General features: G+C 39.2%; 1 protein-coding gene across 2 annotated transcripts; it reads right to left on the reverse strand.

Annotated features, from left to right (window-relative positions):
• Nucleotides 1-1,609: 1,609 nt before the first annotated feature.
• HCFC2 (host cell factor C2) lies at nt 1,610-20,827 on the reverse strand. 2 transcript variants are annotated; one of them, XM_012569180.5, is made up of 16 exons: nt 20,603-20,827; nt 18,663-18,811; nt 18,116-18,276; nt 16,860-17,068; nt 16,281-16,365; nt 15,141-15,244; nt 14,385-14,573; nt 13,070-13,255; nt 12,548-12,651; nt 11,447-11,603; nt 10,253-10,453; nt 8,988-9,058; nt 7,668-7,799; nt 6,161-6,346; nt 5,472-5,757; nt 1,610-4,558 (listed from the first exon to the last, which is right to left on the reverse strand). In XM_012569180.5, exons 1-16 carry the CDS (start codon nt 20,766-20,768, stop codon nt 4,533-4,535), a joined length of 2,412 nt encoding a protein of 803 aa, XP_012424634.5. In that variant the 5' UTR covers nt 20,769-20,827; the 3' UTR covers nt 1,610-4,532. The 2 variants fall into 2 exon arrangements, with proteins under 2 accessions (XP_012424634.5, XP_030119033.4); XM_030263173.4 differs by lacking the exon at nt 1,610-4,558 and having other exon boundaries at nt 5,313-5,757.
• Nucleotides 20,828-21,085: the final 258 nt, after the last annotated feature.

Consider the following 21,085-nt stretch of genomic DNA (forward strand, 5'->3'; position numbering starts at 1 on the left):
ACCAAAAAAAAACAAAAACAATGGCAGCAAGCCATGCCCAGTCCCAATGTGAGAGATATTTTTGTTGTTCCTGTTAGGACTGTAAACCCAACAAATACATTAAGTACTTCAGGCTTTTGAAGGTTGTAGGGAACTGATCCAGTTGAAATTGACCACATTTATAGATGCCAGATTTTCACCATCTAGCATGAGGCAGTATAAGGAGGGAGTAAGAACAAGAGGCTGAGTAGCTCACACAGATCTCCTGGGCCTTCCTGCCATCCTGACTCCCTTTCCAGGGGCTGCGGGTGCTAGACATTCTCTGGCTGAGCCCCAGCACCATTCATTTATGCTGGGATCCAGCTGGGTGCCCACCCTACCCACACCTGCCCCACATCACGGGGATTTCCTCTCTGGGGGAAGTGCTGGAGGTGCGGTATCCTAAAGACTTTATGGCTCAAGAGGATTTATTTTAAGCTCATCTTCCTGACACTTTTAGCTGACTTGTTGAAATTCTAATAAAAGGGATCTCCACTTCCAGACCAGTGGCAAACACCTCAAAATGAAGATTTCACTACTATTAACAGAAGGAAGAACACATTGCCATTGCCCAGACAGTGCCAGCAGTCAGTGTTCCATCCCTGTCCTGGGAATCTCGAAATGCTTCAGTGTCAGAACTGGAAGCCACAGAATAAAAGCCCTGATGTTTAGCTCACTAGAAATATTATAAAATGCACTACGGACCAGATAATGCTATAAAGAAAAAATAAATAAATCTGAGTTGTTTTTAAGATAAATTCATACAGTAAATTCAAATTCGCCTTAAAGAGAAAATAACTCCTACTCTTAAAATCTTATTAACAGAAAGAAAACAGCATGAGAGGATTCCTCACAGTTGTTTTAGGCTTTCCCATTTGTTTTCCATTAATGAAAGCATCACAAATAACAAGACAACAACCATTATTACAATAGCTAGGAACACAAAGAAGGAATCAATCTGGGGCAGACAGCTTTTAGCATTCTCATGTGAAGTCTCTTAAGGAGGTCTAGGAACAATCCAGTAGACCTTTCAGTTCACTTGCTCCTCTCTGCTCCCCTGCTTCTTGCAACACATACTGCTTATTCCCACAAGTTCCCAATAGTCAGCTGCCATAAAAGATGGTGTCATTTTGAGCAGAGCTGGACGTGGACACAATTCAAATCCTTAGTAGGAGCCTTCTGAGCAGACTAAGTGCTCACACATCTTTTTAACAAACTGCAACAAAGCAACACCACACTCTTTGGCACTCATTATCAACAACAGCAACATGACCCCTGTATAGACAGGGGAAGTAATGTCAAAATTCAGTTCAGAGGCCACAGCCTGCAAGGCATAAAGGCATGGAAGGGGGCGTGGTGAGTGCACAGCAACTGCAGAAGGTGGGGCAGGGATATTGGAGAACCTCAAGTAGGGAAAAAGCTCATGAGGTAACTAAGAATTAACTTAGGAGACAGTATTTATGGAAGAGTAATAGTATTATGGCAGTGCTTATCTTTAAACCCTCTTCCCCAATTTGAGAAATTTACTCTCTGCATCAGAAATTCCGAGTTTGTACGTGTACACCTCTGAAAAAACAGACACACTTCAGTATTTACAATGCATTTGATAGGACAACCACTTTATTACAAAGAACAAACAATGCTCCAAAATAAGACTAATCAACTTGTATTGTACAAAATGTCAGTTTCCTTGTAGAGGTCATAAAGTAACAGGCTGTAAGATTAAGTTCACGTCAAATTGGCTATCCTGAAATAATCAGATAACAACAGTAATACTTACTATATCTTCAGAGTTTATGGCATGATCATGTGCTCTACTCCAAACTACATTCAAAAGATATTGCTATAATTACTTTGAAAACACAAAGTGTAGGTTATTGTTCACTTCATTTCCACTTTCACAAGAACATTCTGAAGATGAAGCTGTAGCAGTGGCTGCCGTAACTGGCGCAACTGTCCTATGCTTACACAGTCACAACCTCCCTAAGGAGTTCAGTAAAACTAGACATTTCTACAATATGGATATGGTAATCTGCTAGATTTCAGCTTCTGTTACATGTCCTTTAGCAGTATCTGAAATAAATGGATGACATGGAGTTTCAAAGAGCTGGTGTCAACAGTCTTCTTAACTTTAAAATCAAACAATCAATATTTGTCTGATATCTAGTTGATAGGCAAACAGGTGGGATTTAGACATTATAAATACAGTTCTAAAAACAGACCACAAAGTGTATTTTACAGTGTGTACCACAATTTCAGTTTAAAGTAAAACTGTGAGCAACTGAAGAGTTGCATATGATCACTATTCAATGTTACCCAGCTTGGACAAAAAAGAGAAAGTGACATCTTATGTCAAGTCAGCTGAAGAAAGCACACTCACAAGGAAATTATACTGTCATTGAAAACGCCACAGTTTTACCCTTTGGTAGTTGTGACACACTCACTGAAAAAAGAAATTGTGCAAAGCATGTGAAACCAAGTGCAAAAAAAATCCACCCAGACACACCCAACAGGTTTTATTCTTAAATAACTCTACAATCACAGCTATCAACCAACAAAATCAAAGCCACAAGTGTTTTCTCTAAAGGCTTCTTTCACAGTACTAATAAGAAAAACCAAGTTATATTCTTCTAGTTGACAGTTCATGTGTATGGTACTTTAGTTATCAGACAGTATTGGTAGTGAGATCCTACCTGACGAAATGGACCATTAAAACACAAACATCTTAAAGCCAGTTAACTTCAGGAAAAGTCCTATACATTCATACTATAAACACTGTTTAAAGTGAAACTGGGATATCTGTCATTGTCATAAAAACATGATTCTTCTCCAGAGTCCAACCACGTGTAACTCCTGTGCCACAATTAACACTATTATAGCCATTTATGGTCCCCAGCACTTTCTAGATGGCATTGGAGCATGTGATGCATTGCAACAATTAAGGCTATACCAGCACTTTGTTATAACCCCGACTCTCAGGGCAGCCAAGACTTGGCTGTTAAATCTGCTCTGGGAGACTTGAGCTGCTAAATCTCTACTATTTTAGTGATACTTCTCCCACCAAACCAGGCACATCATTGATTTTAGTTTATATATTTACAAATGCTCTTAAGACAAATTTTACTGGAAGAGGCAAGAAATTCTACCTTGATGTATAATCTTTTGGCATTTGGGGCAAAATTAAAGTGCAAAGTATAAACTTCATTGCACAGTAAATAATTTAGATTTTATTTTAAAATAAATCTTATTTAGGTGACTCAATCTATTTACCTAGTGACCTTGTCCAACTCAGCCATTTTCCTCTACACTTTGGCAAACACAGTTTTATATATAGGTACATAAATAGCATTTTAAATGTTTACCTTTATTTCACTACTGTTAACAATTTTTTTCTTTTCGCATAGGAATGGATCAACCTATTCCTAGAAATAATGCTTGTTGATTTTATCAGCTAGCTAGTTAATGTAAAATGATGCATAGTAAAAGGGAGATACTGAACTTGATTGGTAGAATATATTGGTAAAGCAAACAAGCACTTAAGAAGATTAACTGGAATAAATATGTTGAAAGTTGCCATATAATATGTGCAAAATTGCTTACCATGTATTCTAAACTTTGGTTAAAATTTTCAGATTGAAGTTTTACAGAAACATTATGGAAGCAACACAAGTGATTACTAACACAGGAATGAGGTAAGTTATTATTAGTGCAAAAAGCAAGCATATGCTAAAAAGCAAAGCATATGGATTAAAAAAAAAAAAAAAAAGAGAATGAATCTCATGGAAGTTTTAATACAAGACCAGAAAGGTCTCTTGTAAACATCAGTATTTACAAGTTTAAGATTTGTACAACTACAAAAGGATAATTTTAAGTAATAGTAGTGCATTTACAATGGATTTACGTTTTTTGTAATAAGAGCAATGGATAAGTTTATCTTTTTCCTTTTAAATTTTCAGGGGCTATCTTTCAAGATTAAGATATTTGTTACAAATAGTAGAAAAAATCATTTCTTTACAAAAAAAGTATATATTAAAATATTTATACATTTTAAGTTACTATATAATAACTGGAAATTTTTGCCTTGTACTCAGGCACCACAATGAGGAATGTGGTATAGAGAACCAAAACCAAACAGAATTTGCTCATATCCGAAATCTTATGAATTATCTATGAAAGATCTGTAGCAATCCCGGGGACTCTACCTCAAATACTACTACTTGTGCCAATTCTTTTATTTATTTTTGATTTTAAACTCTGTGTTCTTTACATTTTAACTCATCACTACCAAAAAGAGCTGCTGGATAGAGTGTGATCCTCCACCCCACCATCTCTGATATATTTTCTATATGATACTCATACCTGAGCAAGGCTCTACAACATTGATGTGTCAAACGTAAAAAAGGTTATATATTTTTAAGATAAAAACAATGCAAAAATAAAATATTTGTAGCATTTACAAATAGTACAAGAGTTACATTAAACACTACATTCAAAACTTGAGATTTAAGTTGTTTCTACTTTGAGCCTGATGCTTTCATATCTGAAAAACAAAGGAGATATTGTTAAATGTTTCATAATTTCACATTTGAGTGTACACAGTCAAACATTTTCACACAAACACTGTTTCAGAGTTCTAGGTCATGGTCAAAATCCCTGCTAATTAAAGGGTTAAAACAGCATTGAAATACTTAACATCACATCACAGAAGACAACTTCTTCGTTGTCACTCCCCATCTTAGAAAACCACGTTAGAAACCAAGCAGTGGAGCATTCAACAGGCGGGTCCCAGCCCAGCATGAGGTCAGCTACCCCCACACCACAATTCCCTGCTGCCCAAAGGGGTTGGCACTCTGCCCTTCCCACCTTCCTCTGTGCCCACACCACCTCTTGCTCAGCAAAGCCAGCTCCCAACAAAGCTAAGCCAGAAACGGGAAGGAGCAGGATGAGAATCTGGCAAAACTTGAGACCCTAGATTGGCTTACTTATAAGGCAAGCCAGAACTGACCAGGCTAACACAAATTTTATTTTCAGTGGATCTATTCCCATCCCCAAATCATCACAGGAACCTGTACAAATTCAAGCCCAGGGACAAGATGACAAAACCTCTTCTGGCTGTAATACAGGTTTTAAAGTGTATATGCATCACAAAAATGCACCTTGTATCACCTAATGGTATTTTTTTTCCATTTAGGAGGGCGTAAACACTAAAAAATGCCCTGATTACACTGTATGTCATCTACATCACGCACATAACTGGATCACTTATTGGACTGAAAAACTTCTGAGCTGAAGTGAATTCTAGAGAAGTCAGAAGCAACAAAACTAGAATTGCATAAAACTCCCATAAGGAACAAACCAACATTTCAAGAAGTTCCCATGCAGTGCTGCGTTGGTTCTGGAAGAAATGCACAGCTCCTGCTCTGCTCAAAAGCAGTGTGTGACAGTGACTTTACCTTGGAGCCACCGAACCTGCGTGGCCGGGCCGTAGCCTCTCTCGTTCTTGGCCGAAATCCTGAACACTATGGCAGGCCTGGAGGTGTAATCCACGTGGGCATTGGAAAGCTGGGCAGCAGTCACTATGCAGGAGGTTTTAAGACCACAGTATATCCTCATAAATACAAGCTGATTTGGATTTTCCTGTAATTGCGTGGAACGGATGGCTAAGTAGGCAGAATATTCTAAAATATTTCCAGAGGGTGAAGCAGGAGGCTCCCAAGAAAGATGAATACAGTCTACACTCTGAAGAAAGAGAGAAAAATATGATAGTATGTAGCTAACCAGAAATACATAAACAATATTAAAAACCTCCAAATTCTAAAGATTATCTGAAAATTCTAACCTATCATCACCACTCTGGAGATAAGGATGTCTTCTGACTTTAAGAAGTGTGGCAAAACCCTATAGATTTAATGATGCAAGACTAGAAAATCATGGGGAAACTATCATTAACTCTTAAAATAATTCTTTTTAGCAAATTTCTTAAAGAATATTATATTGAGCAGAGTTAACCAAGTAAGCATTCGACACTATTTTATATGACAATTTTAACTTAAAAATAGGGCCAACTAGAACCAAGAGTTCTGAGATTACATCAGTGACCATACTTTTACACATCAGAGCCAGGATTACCTATGTTTCTCACCTTGGTAATTTTGACAGTTGAAGGAGCTCCAGGAAAACCTGGAATGCATGTCTTGAATTCACTGATTTTACTGAAAGGCCCAACACCACAGCCATTAATTGCAGCAACTCTGAACCTGTACACTGTGCCTGGAAACAGATCCTGTTTCTTAAGTAATCTGTAGTCTGGTACATCTGCACCTTCCGTCTGAAAATAAAGCAACATTTGTGGTAATTTTTAAAATATTATAAACACAATTAGCCTAAAAATATTATAAATACAATTAGCCTAGTTAGGCTGAGATATATTAAGTTTAATTGAAGCTGAAATCTATTTAATACTGTTGTACTTACATCAGAATTTATGAAGAGGTTCTGACTGACACAGTATCTCACCTCAAAACAGCTGATCTAAGATGCAGTGTGAGACTACATCTCTAGACCAAAAGATATCCCATTTTCTCAGTCATTTAAATTAAACTGCACCTTGGGTTATTTTTACTTGGGAAAGTTCAAACAAAGTAGCATTTACAACTACATAAGTTATGATTTATTTGACATAATCTTCTGTCCTAAAAAATATTTTTATTTCAAAAGCAGTTATTCCTAACATTAGGAGCAGCAGTTTGGCAATCAAAATGTTTTTAAGGAAAACCACAGCAAGTAAGTAACAAACAGCTTTCTGAAACATTATGTGCTATCATATTTCCACAAGTAAAATATGCATTGATGCATCACTCATCCTTACAGTGGAACTATCTTCCTACTGAAAAATGTGAAAGAATCACAATCAATGTAAACACTGTACAATGTACTGTGCTCTTTAAAACTAAGACATAGACTATTTATAGTGAAGTGCTTTCAAAGAAAGGTTTCTGATATTTTGTTTCTGTGTCAAGAAGACACATTTTTTGTTTCTAGTTAATTAGGATATTACCAATTTGCACTTTAACCATCAAAACTTTTGCACTTTTGCAAGTTTCACACTCTTAAGTTTCATGTATCCACTTACATATACCAAATATTAAGTTAGAACAATCTAATACAAAAGCCACTACAGCTCCAGATTCAGTATTTTTAAATAGCTTAGCCTGTGTCTTACTAGTATCTTTAACAACTTTTATGCAAAGATTCTGGGAACAGAGAAGAAACTGAAAATTTCAGTGCTGGACTGAAATAAAATATTAAGAAATTGTGGGGTTTGCAGTTTTTAATAATTTTACTGGCTTGAAGAATTATTAGTTTAAAATTGTTTTCTAAGGCAAGAAATAAGAAAATAATTAGCAATAGCAAAATAAGGTATTTTGTATTATCACACATAAACAAAAAAAGAAAATTCATCTAGTTTAGGAACTAGTAAAAAAGAGGTGAGAAAAATACATGAGGAACTACTGGTCATAAAATACAAAACTCCTACAAGTACCAGATTCTGCTGCAATATCAGAAAATCCCACATTTTGTTGTGAGCTATATAAGCAACAGACTCTTAAATAGGAATGCGCAAGTTACATCAGAGAAGCAGCAGCTACCTTGCTGTTGATGTTCAGTGTTTCCTCTGGCAGCAAGTAGAACTGGCTCACCACAGCAGTGTTGTTCTTAAAAATTCCCACATCATACCACCGGCGGTCCCTGGTTTTCACCGGCGGCCTCTGGGCAGCTCTCTAGTGTTTGAAGAACACGTCATGTAGATTACCCACACATGAATGCCATGGAAAAAAATGTCAAGGCTCTAGTATATGTAAGAGACAACCCCCTTTTACACCAGTGTTACTTTCTTATGCTTCAAAAGAATATGCATGTATTATTAAAATACTGTGCAAAACCAACTGGTTCCTATACATTTACTCAGACACAGTCTGTCATTTAAAAGCAACAGCTGGGATGTCACATCTGATATTCTGAACGGGGCAGGGAAGAAGCTTAAAGCTGTAGGTGTCTGTAGCAGCATGTAGTTGTGAGTTAATTTCTCTCAGAGGTCAAGAAGTGTCCCAAGGTGGTCCAACATCAGCAGCTCCCCCTGGGGCTCAGCTGTACCTCAGCCCCACAGTGCTCTTTGTCAGGCACTGTGGAACTCGCCTGCAGCTGAGAACAGCCCTCTGCTATGGCATGGGCTCCTGACTGACCCAGAAACACACACTGGCTTTCTTGCTGGTCTCCAGGCACCAGGAGGGCACTTGCACAGTCAGGTGCCCAGCACAGACAGGCCATGATCCTGCTAGCATGGAAATGGGGCAGGAGCTGCAGCTGCTCTTGGCAAAAGCACCCAACCCTTTGGTAGCAGCTGCTTCTCCCCATCCTTAGTTCCTCGCTTTTGGTGGCAACAGTGGCACCTTGGGTTTGTGTATTAAGTTGTAAGCAGGTGAAATAGGAAGCATTTACTTTTTCAGGCAGTATTTACAGCTTGCATAGTCAGTCCCCATCTCCTCTAGGGAAAAACATCAAGATGTCAGTTAAGTTACGTTTCAAATCTATAGAATCAGCAGCTAACACTAGTCTGATCTAATACATACTTCATTTTAAATTCAGTTGTGCATATAGAAAAACTTTTTACATTTGCACATCATGCAGCAGAGACCATTCCACTGTGCCAGTTGACAAAAACAATTCAACAGCTGAAACATGTACTTGGATCTCCTCCCAACTACACAACTGCTACTTAGACTCACATCTAACCCACACAATGCAATTAGTTTTACAACAGAAATGTTTACCCCTGTATTATTAACTCCAAGCTCAAAATAAACACTGCTTTTCTTTCAAAAATACAATTAAAGAAAAACAAAAGAGCCCTTACAACTAATCAACAGAACAATAGGTAAAGCAATTTGATAATACTTTTTCAGACTTACAGAAGAGTGTGAATCATTTGTCTGTCCAGTATTGACCCTTGTTGAAGGCATGACATAAGCAGTTTCAGCAGCTAAAAACAAAACATTAAATTTTAAAAATGTAAGCAAAAATTTAAGAAAACAATTAAGACAAAACCCACAGAGTATGAAAGTTGACCTCAATGCCATTTACAAGTATTCGTTGCACAAGAATGTCTCAGACTTCTTTTGCATGCAGTTCTATTTATAACACAAACTAATTTTGGCCTCTATCAAATTCACAGAACAATTCCGAGAGTCTTGCATTGGAGCCTGCTACAGATAATACAAGCAGAAGGCAGGACTCAGAAAATCCTAAAAAGTGACAGTATTATGAAAGCGATATAAAATATTTGTGAACAAATAATCTAAATACCAGACTGAGGCACATACTGGGGACATTGAATAGTCTAAGCGTGAATTCTTAATTTGATTGCATTGTTTCTGACATCAATACAGTCTGCATTCTGAACATAAGCAGTTAAACTGCAAACAACCTTAACAAATGGGAACAGAGAATTCATTAAATTTAAAATGGAATCTTAAAAGAAAAAAAGAGATTAAGCACATGAATAACACATGGTATTAGTATTCTATGCTTGTGTTCCTGGGTTTTGCTTTTAAAATACAATATTGATTGGTAAAAATCACACTATACATACAACATCAATATGAGAATACAGTTCCTTAGTTAACACTCAAAACAATAGCAAGCACAGCCTGTTGATATTTGTCAAAAACAAAACTTGAAAAACTACCAGTTTATGTTCTGCATTGCTGCTTATTTTGGGTATTTCCAGCAGATTGTGAAGAGGCCAGCACATTAGACCAGCAGTGAGCTGGCCACATTAACTGGCCATATTTATTACAGAGGTCAGTTGTTTAAAATCCAAATCATCCAAGGTTACTATTTTAGACTTCTGCTGACTAAGTAGACAAGCACTGAATGAAAGCACATGTGCATTGAGCAGCAAAACAGGCTACCACTGATATTTTAGAAAATGGACCTCTGCACAAATGAAGATTTTTCACTTACAGGAAACATGGTGATTTACAAATGCATAGAAAGAATAACCTGATTTTAAAATCCTAGCAGAGATCATCCAGGCTGCACAAGGTCTTCAATGCCCAAAGCCCTATCTACAACCCAGGTACTACTCAAGAAGGGAATCCCACCACACTAGAGGAACTCTGATGGCCTTAGAAATATATGGCTCAAAATACAGTATGTGAAACACATTTCAAACCTTCAGATTTTGAATTGAATGTTGTTAGTGAAGTTTCATCTTTAACAACTGCCCCATTTGTACTTGATGATTCAGTTTTAACAGCCTGCTGGGTTACCATAGTTTGTGCGCTGGAGACAGTACTGGATACAGAAGCATCAGGATTTACACTTTGTTTGTCCAAGGCATGTAATTCACCTACATTTGCTGATGTCTGAACACCTTAAAAAAGAAGAAAATATTAGCAAGAATTCAATATTGGTAACATACCAAATCTCAACTTGGTCTAATTAATTTAGTTTCATACAAAACCTGAGTTTAGCTCAGAATTATGTTAGAACAGATCTGATTATATTGATAGCTAATGCTTACTTCAGGTTTCTAACTGAACAGGAGTCTGTCTCCACATTCATAAACAGGTGTATGTAAACAGTTATTTTACGCTTGCTGTTTTTCATGTATTTGGTCACAAAAAAATAATTTGGGGAAAAAACCCTACTAAAATAAAGCATCCACACAAATCAGTATCACAGATTTGTAACAATCAATTTAAGATTAACCCCTGTAGAAGTCTGTTTGTCACTTAGCAATAAGAACCAAAATTTTTACATCTAATTAAATTACACAGTGAAGAAAATAAAAATCCAACTATCTATAAAATACATTGAGATCAAATATAAACAGATCAGGTGATTAAGCCTGGATTCACTACACTGAACTTAAGGCACTTCAGTGAAATGCATAAATCAGAGCCTTGTCATCTTTTACTTCCTCTACAGTCAGAGAGAAACATGCTTGTCTCAACACTGCCTGAAATTTTACATCAGCCAATAGCTTTTCACTGCTAACAGACAGACACTGCATCAGTTTGAAGTTACTATCACCATAATGTTGTAAAATGTCATCTGTCCCTTTTTACTTCACGCTAAAAATGGCTATTTTTGTTTAAATAGACAGATTTTCCATCATAATAATGAATATATTGAGAACTTCATGTACCTTACAACACTTCAAACAAGTTAAGATTTCAATTTTCTTTGTATCTTCTAAAAATACATTCGGTAATAACTAACACAAGTTAGCTTTTTTAAACTACAAAGGACCGTTAAATAATTTTAAACTACAGGACAGAACAATCTTATTTTATGTTTTTGAGATGAATTTTAACTCTCACGTTTTTTTCCCCTCTATTTTTTTTTTCTATAGTCATCTTACTTGAAGTACAAACAGGCAAAACGGAAGGGGCATTTGATTCTTTGAATCCTGTAGAATCTGTGTGGTTTTTCAGAGTCTCCTGTGTAACCTTGTTTTCAGGTGCTGCAACCTTTTCTTTTCCTTCTACTTTTGAACTGGATGAAAGGGCAACTTGGACCTAACCAAAACAACACATTTGTTAATGTTAAACTGCAAAGTTCAGAAATTTCAATTGCAAACATGGCATGAAAATGCTTGCTCAAAAACAACAATATAAACTCCTCCAACAATTCCTCCTGGTACTTAAAAGTAGACCAGGAAATCAATCTTTCAATCCTTTCTTTAGTCATTCTAAAACAGACTCAAACATTGAGTTGACTTAGAAGAGTCATACTAAATTTTATCACTACATGGCATTTCATTGCTGTGTATATTTAGTGTACTGGAGGGACTTTGGGTGATGGGGAAAATCATACTTACAGAGGCTTCCAACCTTTGCTTTCCTGACATGTACTTGAGATATTTCTACTCTTAGTGAAATTTATGGTATTTCTACATGTGTTTCCTTCAGGAACACATTATGGATCCCATACAGATCTCAGACAACTAAGAAATGGTCCAAAGTGCTAAAAATGGGATCCTTTAGCCCGAGTTTGTCCTCACTAGTTCTGTTAAATTGGTGAAACAGAGGAACATGTACAACTGCACACCAGATATAATAACTGGATTTAACCTACTTTAGGCTACTTTAACCTAAATTAGACTAACAAAGAAGGAATATGCCTTATTCTTTTTCTTCCCACATTAATGACACCAACATTCTGAACATGAATAGTATTCCAATTGGTGTCAGGCTCCCAGTTGGCATTGTGGAAGACAATACAGTTACAATTCCCTCCTGCATTAACAGGAAGAGGACTTGAAATATTGTGTCTCCATCATAAAATGAAAAGTACATAAGAAAACAGACAACTACTTCAGCAGGTGTCTGTCTTTTTGTTTGAGGTTTTTTTTCTAAGACCTAAAAAGTATGCAGGGAATTTTAAAACGGAGAAATGTTCTGGCAGTTCACTACCTTGCCACACTGTTTTGACACTGCAGCATTTTTCAGCTTACACTTACGTTATTAGGAATGAGATTATTTGCTTGGCTGGGATGATCCACCTTCATTTCTGGATAAGGGACACTAGACAATGATTGTGGACTCTGATGGAGAGAACAGCCACCTTGCAAGTAAACAAAAGCAAATTCCCATCAGTTATGTAATACTATGATGGTTGTAACCTATTTCAGTAAGAAAGAGGGAGGCCAAAGTTGCCTGAAGGAAAACTTTGTTGTACGTCTGGAATGAAACTGCATGGCCAAGCAGACAGATAAAATCCCTTCCCCACTGTTTCCGTTCTCAATTTGTGCCCAGCATTCTGCAAATATCTTCATAATTCAGATAGCTGGCCAAAACCAACAGAAACAAGTGGAAATGGAGTTTTCCATAATTATGATGCAGGCATTTGGAGAATAACCAAAGAAACAGGGTTTCTTTCTCTCACAGAATTGTTCTTTAAAAAACGAACTCATATTTATTAGTTATGCAACTCTCCAGTCTGCCTGTGCACAAACATTAGTGTAATGTGATCTGACTGCTACCTTGTGAACTCAGCACTGCTGTCTCAGGAACGCCAGCACCAGGAATTCCAGCCCCCGGTGGCACTGGTGAGTCAGCATGTAATTGAAGAAGATATCCTTCAACTGTAGGTACTTCATCCCACTTCAATTGAAAAGAGTTGGTTGTAGCTCTGATCAGCTGTACCTGTGATGGTGCTAGAGGTCTCTCTACAGGCAACCAATAAAACACAGATGGCACGTTAGAAATTGCCCTCCCTTACCAGTTTATTAAATAGCTGCATATTGCAAGTAAAATCAGTCACTCCTTTTTCACTGAGGTACAATATACCAGATTCAACAAGAAACCACTGCCAAAGGGGGCAAGTTAAGCCAGAGAATTACAGTGTCTTTTCAAAGTGTTCAAAAATGCTCCAGTTTTGATGCTTTGTTTTCAATGTTCTTCTGCTTCCAGTAGGCCTTTGGGTGGTAGCTACATCACTGTAGGGATTACAGAGACAGGAGAGCCTTGTGCTTTCCTGAAATGCTACAGGTAGCTCTTTGGCACCTAAAGCTTTACATATTCCTCTAACTCACAATTATTCCTCTTCCTTTTTGCTTGCTCTGTGTAGCTGAAGTGAGCTTTTGCTCTAACTTCTTCTGCCCAGGCTGAAGCCTGGACATGACTAATGCCAATGGCTTGCTCTTCTCACGTGCCTCTATGCTTGACCAGGCTGCAATCTTAAGCACACCCTTCCCCTGCTACTCCTTTTCATTTTCTGAGGGAAAACTGAAACAGGGGAAAAAAAAGTTGTATTCTAATTCCCTCTCTCCCAATACCATTTCACTGTCCTGCTATCAATGCAGCTACTAATGAGTGCTTAGTCTCCAGAATTCCCTTCATCCCTAGGAACAATTTGGTCCTTTCTTAGATTGAAGAGTATCTTTTTGCAGTCCAAGAGATGAGGAAGCAGAACCAGCAGCAATGATCCCAACAGTAGAAGGGATTTGGTGCAAAAACTAAGTAGTTGCAGAAAAGATCACTACAAAGAGAGGACAGGAACCCTGAGTTTAGGCAAAGCAGCCTTTAGCATCTTGTATCAACTGACTATGGCACACAGAGCACAATTTAGCACAAAGTTCTTTCAGAGGCTTTAAACAAGCCCTCCTAATTTTTTTCATTTTAAGTAATAGCCTTTAAACAACCAGCAGTGAAGCATAATTCAAAAACAATTTTTAAAATGTAAATACTTTTTGAGTTCACTTCAGCTTTAATGTTCTAATCATCAATCATACAAGCTTTCCATATGGTAATGAAACACAGAACATCGTAGAAGTCTCTTATTTATTTCTGACTCACCAGTATCAAGGTACCAAAGATCTTTGCAGCAAACTTGATTGTTCCAAGCTTTTCTGTAGCCATCTCTACCACTCCAGATATACAGACGAGTGCCAACAGCTACAGCACAGTGTCCTGCTCTTGGCCCTGGTAACAAGTTACTTTTGTCTTCCTGGCAATCTGAGATCAGACCTATCCATTCTGTGGTATCTAGTAAATGAAACTCAAAGCATTTAGTTTCTAGATGTTTTCCACAACAATAAATAAAGATGTTAACACACTTAACTGCTCAGAAAAAAAAATAAATCACCTCTCTTTTTATAGACAACTGCACTTAAAATGGAAATATTATGAAGAGAAGGTCACTTTCCAATTAGCATGCAAGATAAAATCAATTCATACAGGCTGAATTTTCTGACCTCTGGTTCTCTCTCTCAGGTAAATAGATCAGAAGTTGAGAATTCAGGGATAGTACTACCATGCTTAGAAAAACCTAATTTCAGAATCTGTTTCCTGTGTTCTTCTACAAATGAAAAAGGAGCATTTACATTACTTAACCTTAAAGTTGTATAAACAAAGATTAGAAGAAGCAAACCTGCTGAATCTTCAAAAAAAAACACTAAAAAATTACTTTTCAAGTAACATGCAAAAAAACTGGCAATTTCTTTAGTCAGCTAGGATTACAACTATTTATCCTAAACTTTACTCAAGGTCTTCAAAATGGTGCACTCTACTCTATTAAGAAAATACTAATTCAAAACACGCAGAAACACTAACCCAAATTAAGGTAAGAAAAGGAACCGGTGCATTTCCATTCACCATCAGGAGCAGAAATTTCACCTCCTGCTGACTGTGGAACCCATCCACCAAAAACATACATTCTGAAATACAGGAAAAGAGGGAAGAGGGAAAAAGAAAAGAAACACCAATTAACACCTAGATGTGCTGCATGTGCTCTCTCAAACTAAGACAAAAAAGAAAATTTCCAGTGTGTTACAGTTTTGGTTCACAGCAAATTTTATTTGTATCTACTGTCTTTATGAAGTACTGTTGCAGACTTCTACTTTCTGAAATTTTTGAGTAAACTGACTGATCGAAAAGCCCAACCACAGAAAAAAGTCCCGGAAATTCCTCAACTTCCTAGAAACAGCAGTTAATACTGTAACATTTATCAAACCATCAAACTGCTAATGCTCTCCAAAAATCCCATATGTACAACAGAATTACTACAATTCTTTACTGCAGAGCCCTCAGTAATTCATGCTAAAATAAGATGACTGGCATCTAACTCAGATATCAAAATTTAAAAATGTAACTCAGGCTTCAAACGACTAACATTTTAAGTAAATAATAAAAAGCTAAGCTGTTGGATCAGAAGATATAAAGCTTTCATACTTCTTTACTCCCTTGCCTCTTTGTCCTCATGCCAGCTTGTAAATTGATACAAAATGGACTGAAATCTATGTTTAAAAATCCATTTTATCAATGCTACCTGCCAAAACAAACCATACTGGCAAGAAGCAGTGTAATGAGGGTCAGACTGCAGAAAAAGTGGGGAATAGTTTTGCCTGGAATTAGTTTTACCCTTTGATCAGTTTCTTTGCATAGCTACCTCATCTGTGTCACACATACAGAGGCACTGAAGCTCACTCCTGACAGAGCTCAGGCTCAGATGAGGCTGCCCCAGAATGCACCAAGGTGCTCCAAGAAGACCAGAAAGGTGCTGGTGGCTTGGGCAGATTGTCCTGCTGGATGAAAACACTGGCAGCTTGCTATCCTAGAGTTAACCGTGGCACTGAAATAGCAGCAGAAAACTATTCTACAGGGCTGCTGTTATACTGAGCAGTAGTGGATAAGCATCATCATTCTCCTACTAGGTGTACCTTTCTAGAGTTGAGCTTTTAACAACAGACATACTTGTTTCCTATTACATTGGCCGTATGGAGACTGCGAGGAAGTGGTACTGTCCCTTTGGTTTCTGGTCTTGACCAGGTCATGGTTTCTAAAAGAAAGAAAATAAAATCCTCAAACAACAAAAAATATATCTTGTTGCTACGTATTTCACTATCTGGATTTTAGGAGGGAACACACCTCTAATATTCAGCAAAGCTAAATTTCACCTTTTTAAAATGGCGACTTTTAGAAAAAGGGTGCAATAACAAGCACTTGGAAGTTCTTTAAAAAAAAATCACAGGAAATACTGACAAACTAAGTGTTTGTCAAAAACATAAATTATGGTTTCTTTATGGTTAGTCAGCTTTGTTTCTTCAGAGTGCTTTAAAGACTATGATACCTGTTTCATAGAGTACCTATAATTAGTGAGGATAATATAGGCAAACAATACTGTATCTATTTAATTCCAAATATTACAAAAGGTTAACACCATGGTGTCAGTCTCAGTAATATCTGCATGACAGCATGCCATTAACCTTTCTATATTGTAATACTTCCCCCGTCAGCCAGTAAGCACTGACTTCTGCTGGCAAGCCAACTCACCTATGTCAAGTTCCCAGAGATCATTAAGCCGACAGCCACACATGCCTCCAAAAATATACATCTTCGGGCTTCCCACATCTTTTCTGCAGTACACTATGGCTGTGTGAGATTCTCGGGGAGATGGCAAGATTCCTTTGGTAACAGGAATACTCCAGCCGACCACGCCAGACCCATGTTGCAGCTCCAGTTCATAGAAATCATTTAAATATCTAGAGTATTATTGTCAAAGTATGAAAAACTCACTTATAAGCATGACGACATACGTAGTTTAAACCCTGACCCCTTCCAGGTATTATAGACTTCTGTCTTGGGAGGGTGCAGAGTTTTAAGCTCTCAAAACATTTCATGTATTGTGGGCAGTACCAAATCTGGATTTAAAATGGATTTCAAACAAAAAAAAATTAACAGTTATAACTTGCTGCCTCTGAGAAAACATGCTCTCTTATTTGCTACACTGGATTACATGAAAGAAACATGAAAACAACACTTCTTGCAAACATTGCTACATACAGACACACAAACTGCACAGCTGTGGGAAATACATGATGACAAGAGGTATTAGAGAGAAATTTCTGCAACTCTTAAGGCAACCAAGGTGACAAGAAGCTGTTTGTTTCCTTGTGTCTTCAGGCTGGCCAATGCACAATTAGCCATTTGTTGCTGAATCTATAAGCAAGTTATTTTTAGATAATGGTCTTTAAATCTTGGCATTCACACCAGATACCTTTTGTTTACTGAGCTTGAAATTGCCAGTTTATAGTTCAGTGGCTATAAGTGCTCTGAACTGCAGGTGAATGTGGATATAAAACTTCAGCATTATAGCACAGTTTGCTGACAATAACGGCAACTTCACCTGTTATTGTAAAAAATTTCCAGATGAATTGATAACTGTTTTTCACAGCAATACAGAAAAACCATCCATCATGAATTCCATGATGACTCATGAGACTCTGCTGATTGAAGTAATTCCAACAAACAAGCCATTCTTAAAAACACCACCCAAAATACCAGCAGAAATACAAAAGCCTACTCAGGTTTCCCTACAAAACTGTCAGAGCTGTCACTCAATGTTCCATATTGTGGGATTAGCAGAAGGAATACCTCATCTTCTTCACCATGTAACGTCTTCACTGCACAAATAATCCAACTTTGAGCACATGGTGTGCAGGACAGCCTGCCTAGAATGTTCCCTTCCAAAGCTGTCAAATCAAGTAACTTGTTTATAAGTCATTAAAAACAAAGACAAATAAGCATACCTGGGAACATTATTATTTGAATCTTCACTTTCATTTGCCAGGCCACCAAATAAATAGCACTTGTTACCATACAAAGAAAAGCTGTGGCCAAGCCGAGGACAGGGTGGTGATCCATTTGAAGGAGCTTGAGGTTTTACTTTTTTCCAGAGCCATCGACTTGCCTTGAAGACAAGAAAAAATTATTTAGAAATAATTTCATTGATAGTCTGTCATAACAAATAGAATTCATATAATATTTACATTTGTATATTTTCTGAATTACTTTTAAGGAAATGCTGAGCTTTTCTTAGGACATCCATTAAAAGGGATATGTAAGAGCTAACCTTAATAAAATATTAAATATATTATACTGTATTTAGACTAGGTGAAAGTCTCTATTTCAAAGTTATTTAGAATAAACTTCAGATGCTTAAGATGAAAAAAATCTTCTGAAGAAGAGCAAAGATCGTCTAACTTTTCTCTGCAGTTGGTAAAATAAAATGTGTTTCTTCATAAACAGATAACTAAAGTAGTCCTGAAAATCAAAACATATTCATATATCTCCTACCTGCAATTCATATAAATCATTGCTGTATCTTCCATATTCAACCATTCCTCCAAAAACTAATATTCTGGTACCATCACAAACAAATCCATGTGCTGCACAGCCTGGAGGAATATCTCCCCTTACAGCAGGAAGGAACCATTGATTCGTAACTATAGTAGGAAATAAAAAAACAAAAACCAGAAAAATAGATTAGAAAAAATATTTCAAACACTGAAACATGTATTTTTAAACACCTTTGCTTTCTAAAGAATTACCTTTGCAGATAACGATGACTATTTGCTTCACACTTAAGTTTTAAATGAATTCTTATTTTCTTTAATAACAAGAAAAGCAAACACTTCTATCAAACCAATATTACTCAGTATATGAATGAGCCCATGAGGTCACTGTAACTAAGTCAGTCATGAAGGGTTATCCAGCAATTTAATAGACTTGCCAAGAATAGAGGCTAATAAGGAACACAAGTGCAGTTCCACACAAAAGAGATAACCACGCTAACTCAGAGGGAGCTAGCCCTAGAAACAGAATTATTAGAGCTACAGCAGCATGGCACTGTGCCTGGACTTAATAGCCCTATTCAAAAACTAATTACACTGTTCTGGGACCCATTTTAATATCCACAGAGTGGGAGGGGAGAGGCACAGAGTCAAGAAAAAGCAACTGAGACTGTTTGATCCAGCAGCATAGTGATGCCTAAACTGTTCTGGAATTTAAGAATTACAGGGGACAATGTCTTAGTTTTCCTACACTTTTGTACGAGTACAAAGAGGAGAAGTAGGAAATTAGAAGCTTCCAGTGAGAGTTGCTGCAGGGGATTACGATGCTCTCACTGTGTGCCAGCTCCTCGAAAATCATCACATGCATAGCAAGGGTCATGGATGACATCCCACACTCGGACAGCAAAGGTCATAACCCTGCATCTTAAACCCCAGAATAAAATAGGTCAGTTTGGGCCAAGCACTCATCCAGAAACTGGAACAACTAAGTCACGATGCGTTTTGTCACTGCTGCAAAGGGAAACAACTTAAGCAGAAAGTCTGGGAAGAAAAAAACCAAGTCACGATAAGATTCACTCAAAAGGAACCTGTCAGAACCTCTGTTCTGATGGCATAACTATGTTAAGAGTTTTCTTTGGATTACTTGTCAGAACAGAAAGGTTAAGAGATTCTTTTTCCTTCTCCCCTCAGAAATGTGATTTAAGCATAGTAAATCTTTAAGCTATCCAAGAAAAATCCGCCCTGAAAAATCTCAATCAGCCAACACTGTCTGAGAAGCACAGATCAGTCACTGAACTCCCCCGTCTCGCCCCAAGCCCTGAAATTACACGCAAGTTTTCCAGCTCCATCCAGCATTCCGTACAGTAACTATTTAGTCGTCTGATCTTTCACAAATAAAATCGGTCTTGGGCAGCTTCCTGTTTGGAAAGGCTCCCGATGCCAACATGTTGGCTTTTCCAAACAAGCTTCCCATTCCAGCGCCCTCGCCTCTCGTGAGCGGCCGCCACCAGAGGGAAGGCGGGGATCCGGACACTCGCAGGGACTAATCCCGCCTGCCGCCATTCAGCCGCGACCCGCCAGGGGGGAGAGGCTCCGCCGCCCTGCGCGACAGCCGGGACAGCACAGCAGCCGCGACACGCACCGGGCGCTGCTCCGGGCGCTGCTCCCAGCAAGGAGCACCGAGCCCGCAGCAGCACCACCCCAGGGAAGACCCCCGGCCCAGGCGTATTTCCCGCCCCGCCATTTCAGCTCCGGGCAGCCCCTCAGCCCGCCCGCCGCCCCTCGGCTGAGCCCCCCGCGGGCAGTGCCGGGGGAGGGCGGGAGGCCCGGGGGGATCCCCGGGGGTGGTGCGGAGCCCGGTGCCGGCGGCGGTCGCAGACGGGACAGCCCCGCCGCTGTCCCCCCCGCCCCGCCCGCCCCGCGGCGCGGCCCCGCCCCGCGCACCCGTGTTGTAGACGTGCAGCTCGTCGGCGATGCCCTCGTTGCCGCCGCCGAAGATGATGAGCAGCTCTCGGATGGCGACCGCGCGGTGCCCGTGGCGGGAGCGCGGCACCGGCCCCGTGAAGGAGGACACCCGCCTCCAGCTCAGCCCGGCGGCGCCCGCCGCCATCTCAGCGCCGCTCCCACAACGCACCGCGCGGCCGGGGCAGCCCGCCGGGGAAGGGGGAGCGCTGACGTGAGGGCGGCGGGTCCGTGTCCCGCCCGTGTCCCGCCCCGCGGCCGCCTCCGCCGCAGCCCCGGCTCGGCACGGCCCCCTCCGCTCCCGCGGCGCCCCGGGCCCGGCCGCGCTCCGCGGGAGCCCTGTGGGGACTCCGTGCCTGCGGCGCACTCCGCCCGAGGGGCGCTCGGCACCGCGGAGGCGGCGAGGGCTCCTCTGCTGGGGGCACCCGCTCTGCCGCCGAGCCTCAGAACGAGTAGCACATTTCC

This window comes from Taeniopygia guttata, chromosome 1A, assembly GCF_048771995.1.
Source record: "Taeniopygia guttata chromosome 1A, bTaeGut7.mat, whole genome shotgun sequence".
Taxonomy (NCBI): domain Eukaryota; kingdom Metazoa; phylum Chordata; class Aves; order Passeriformes; family Estrildidae; genus Taeniopygia; species Taeniopygia guttata.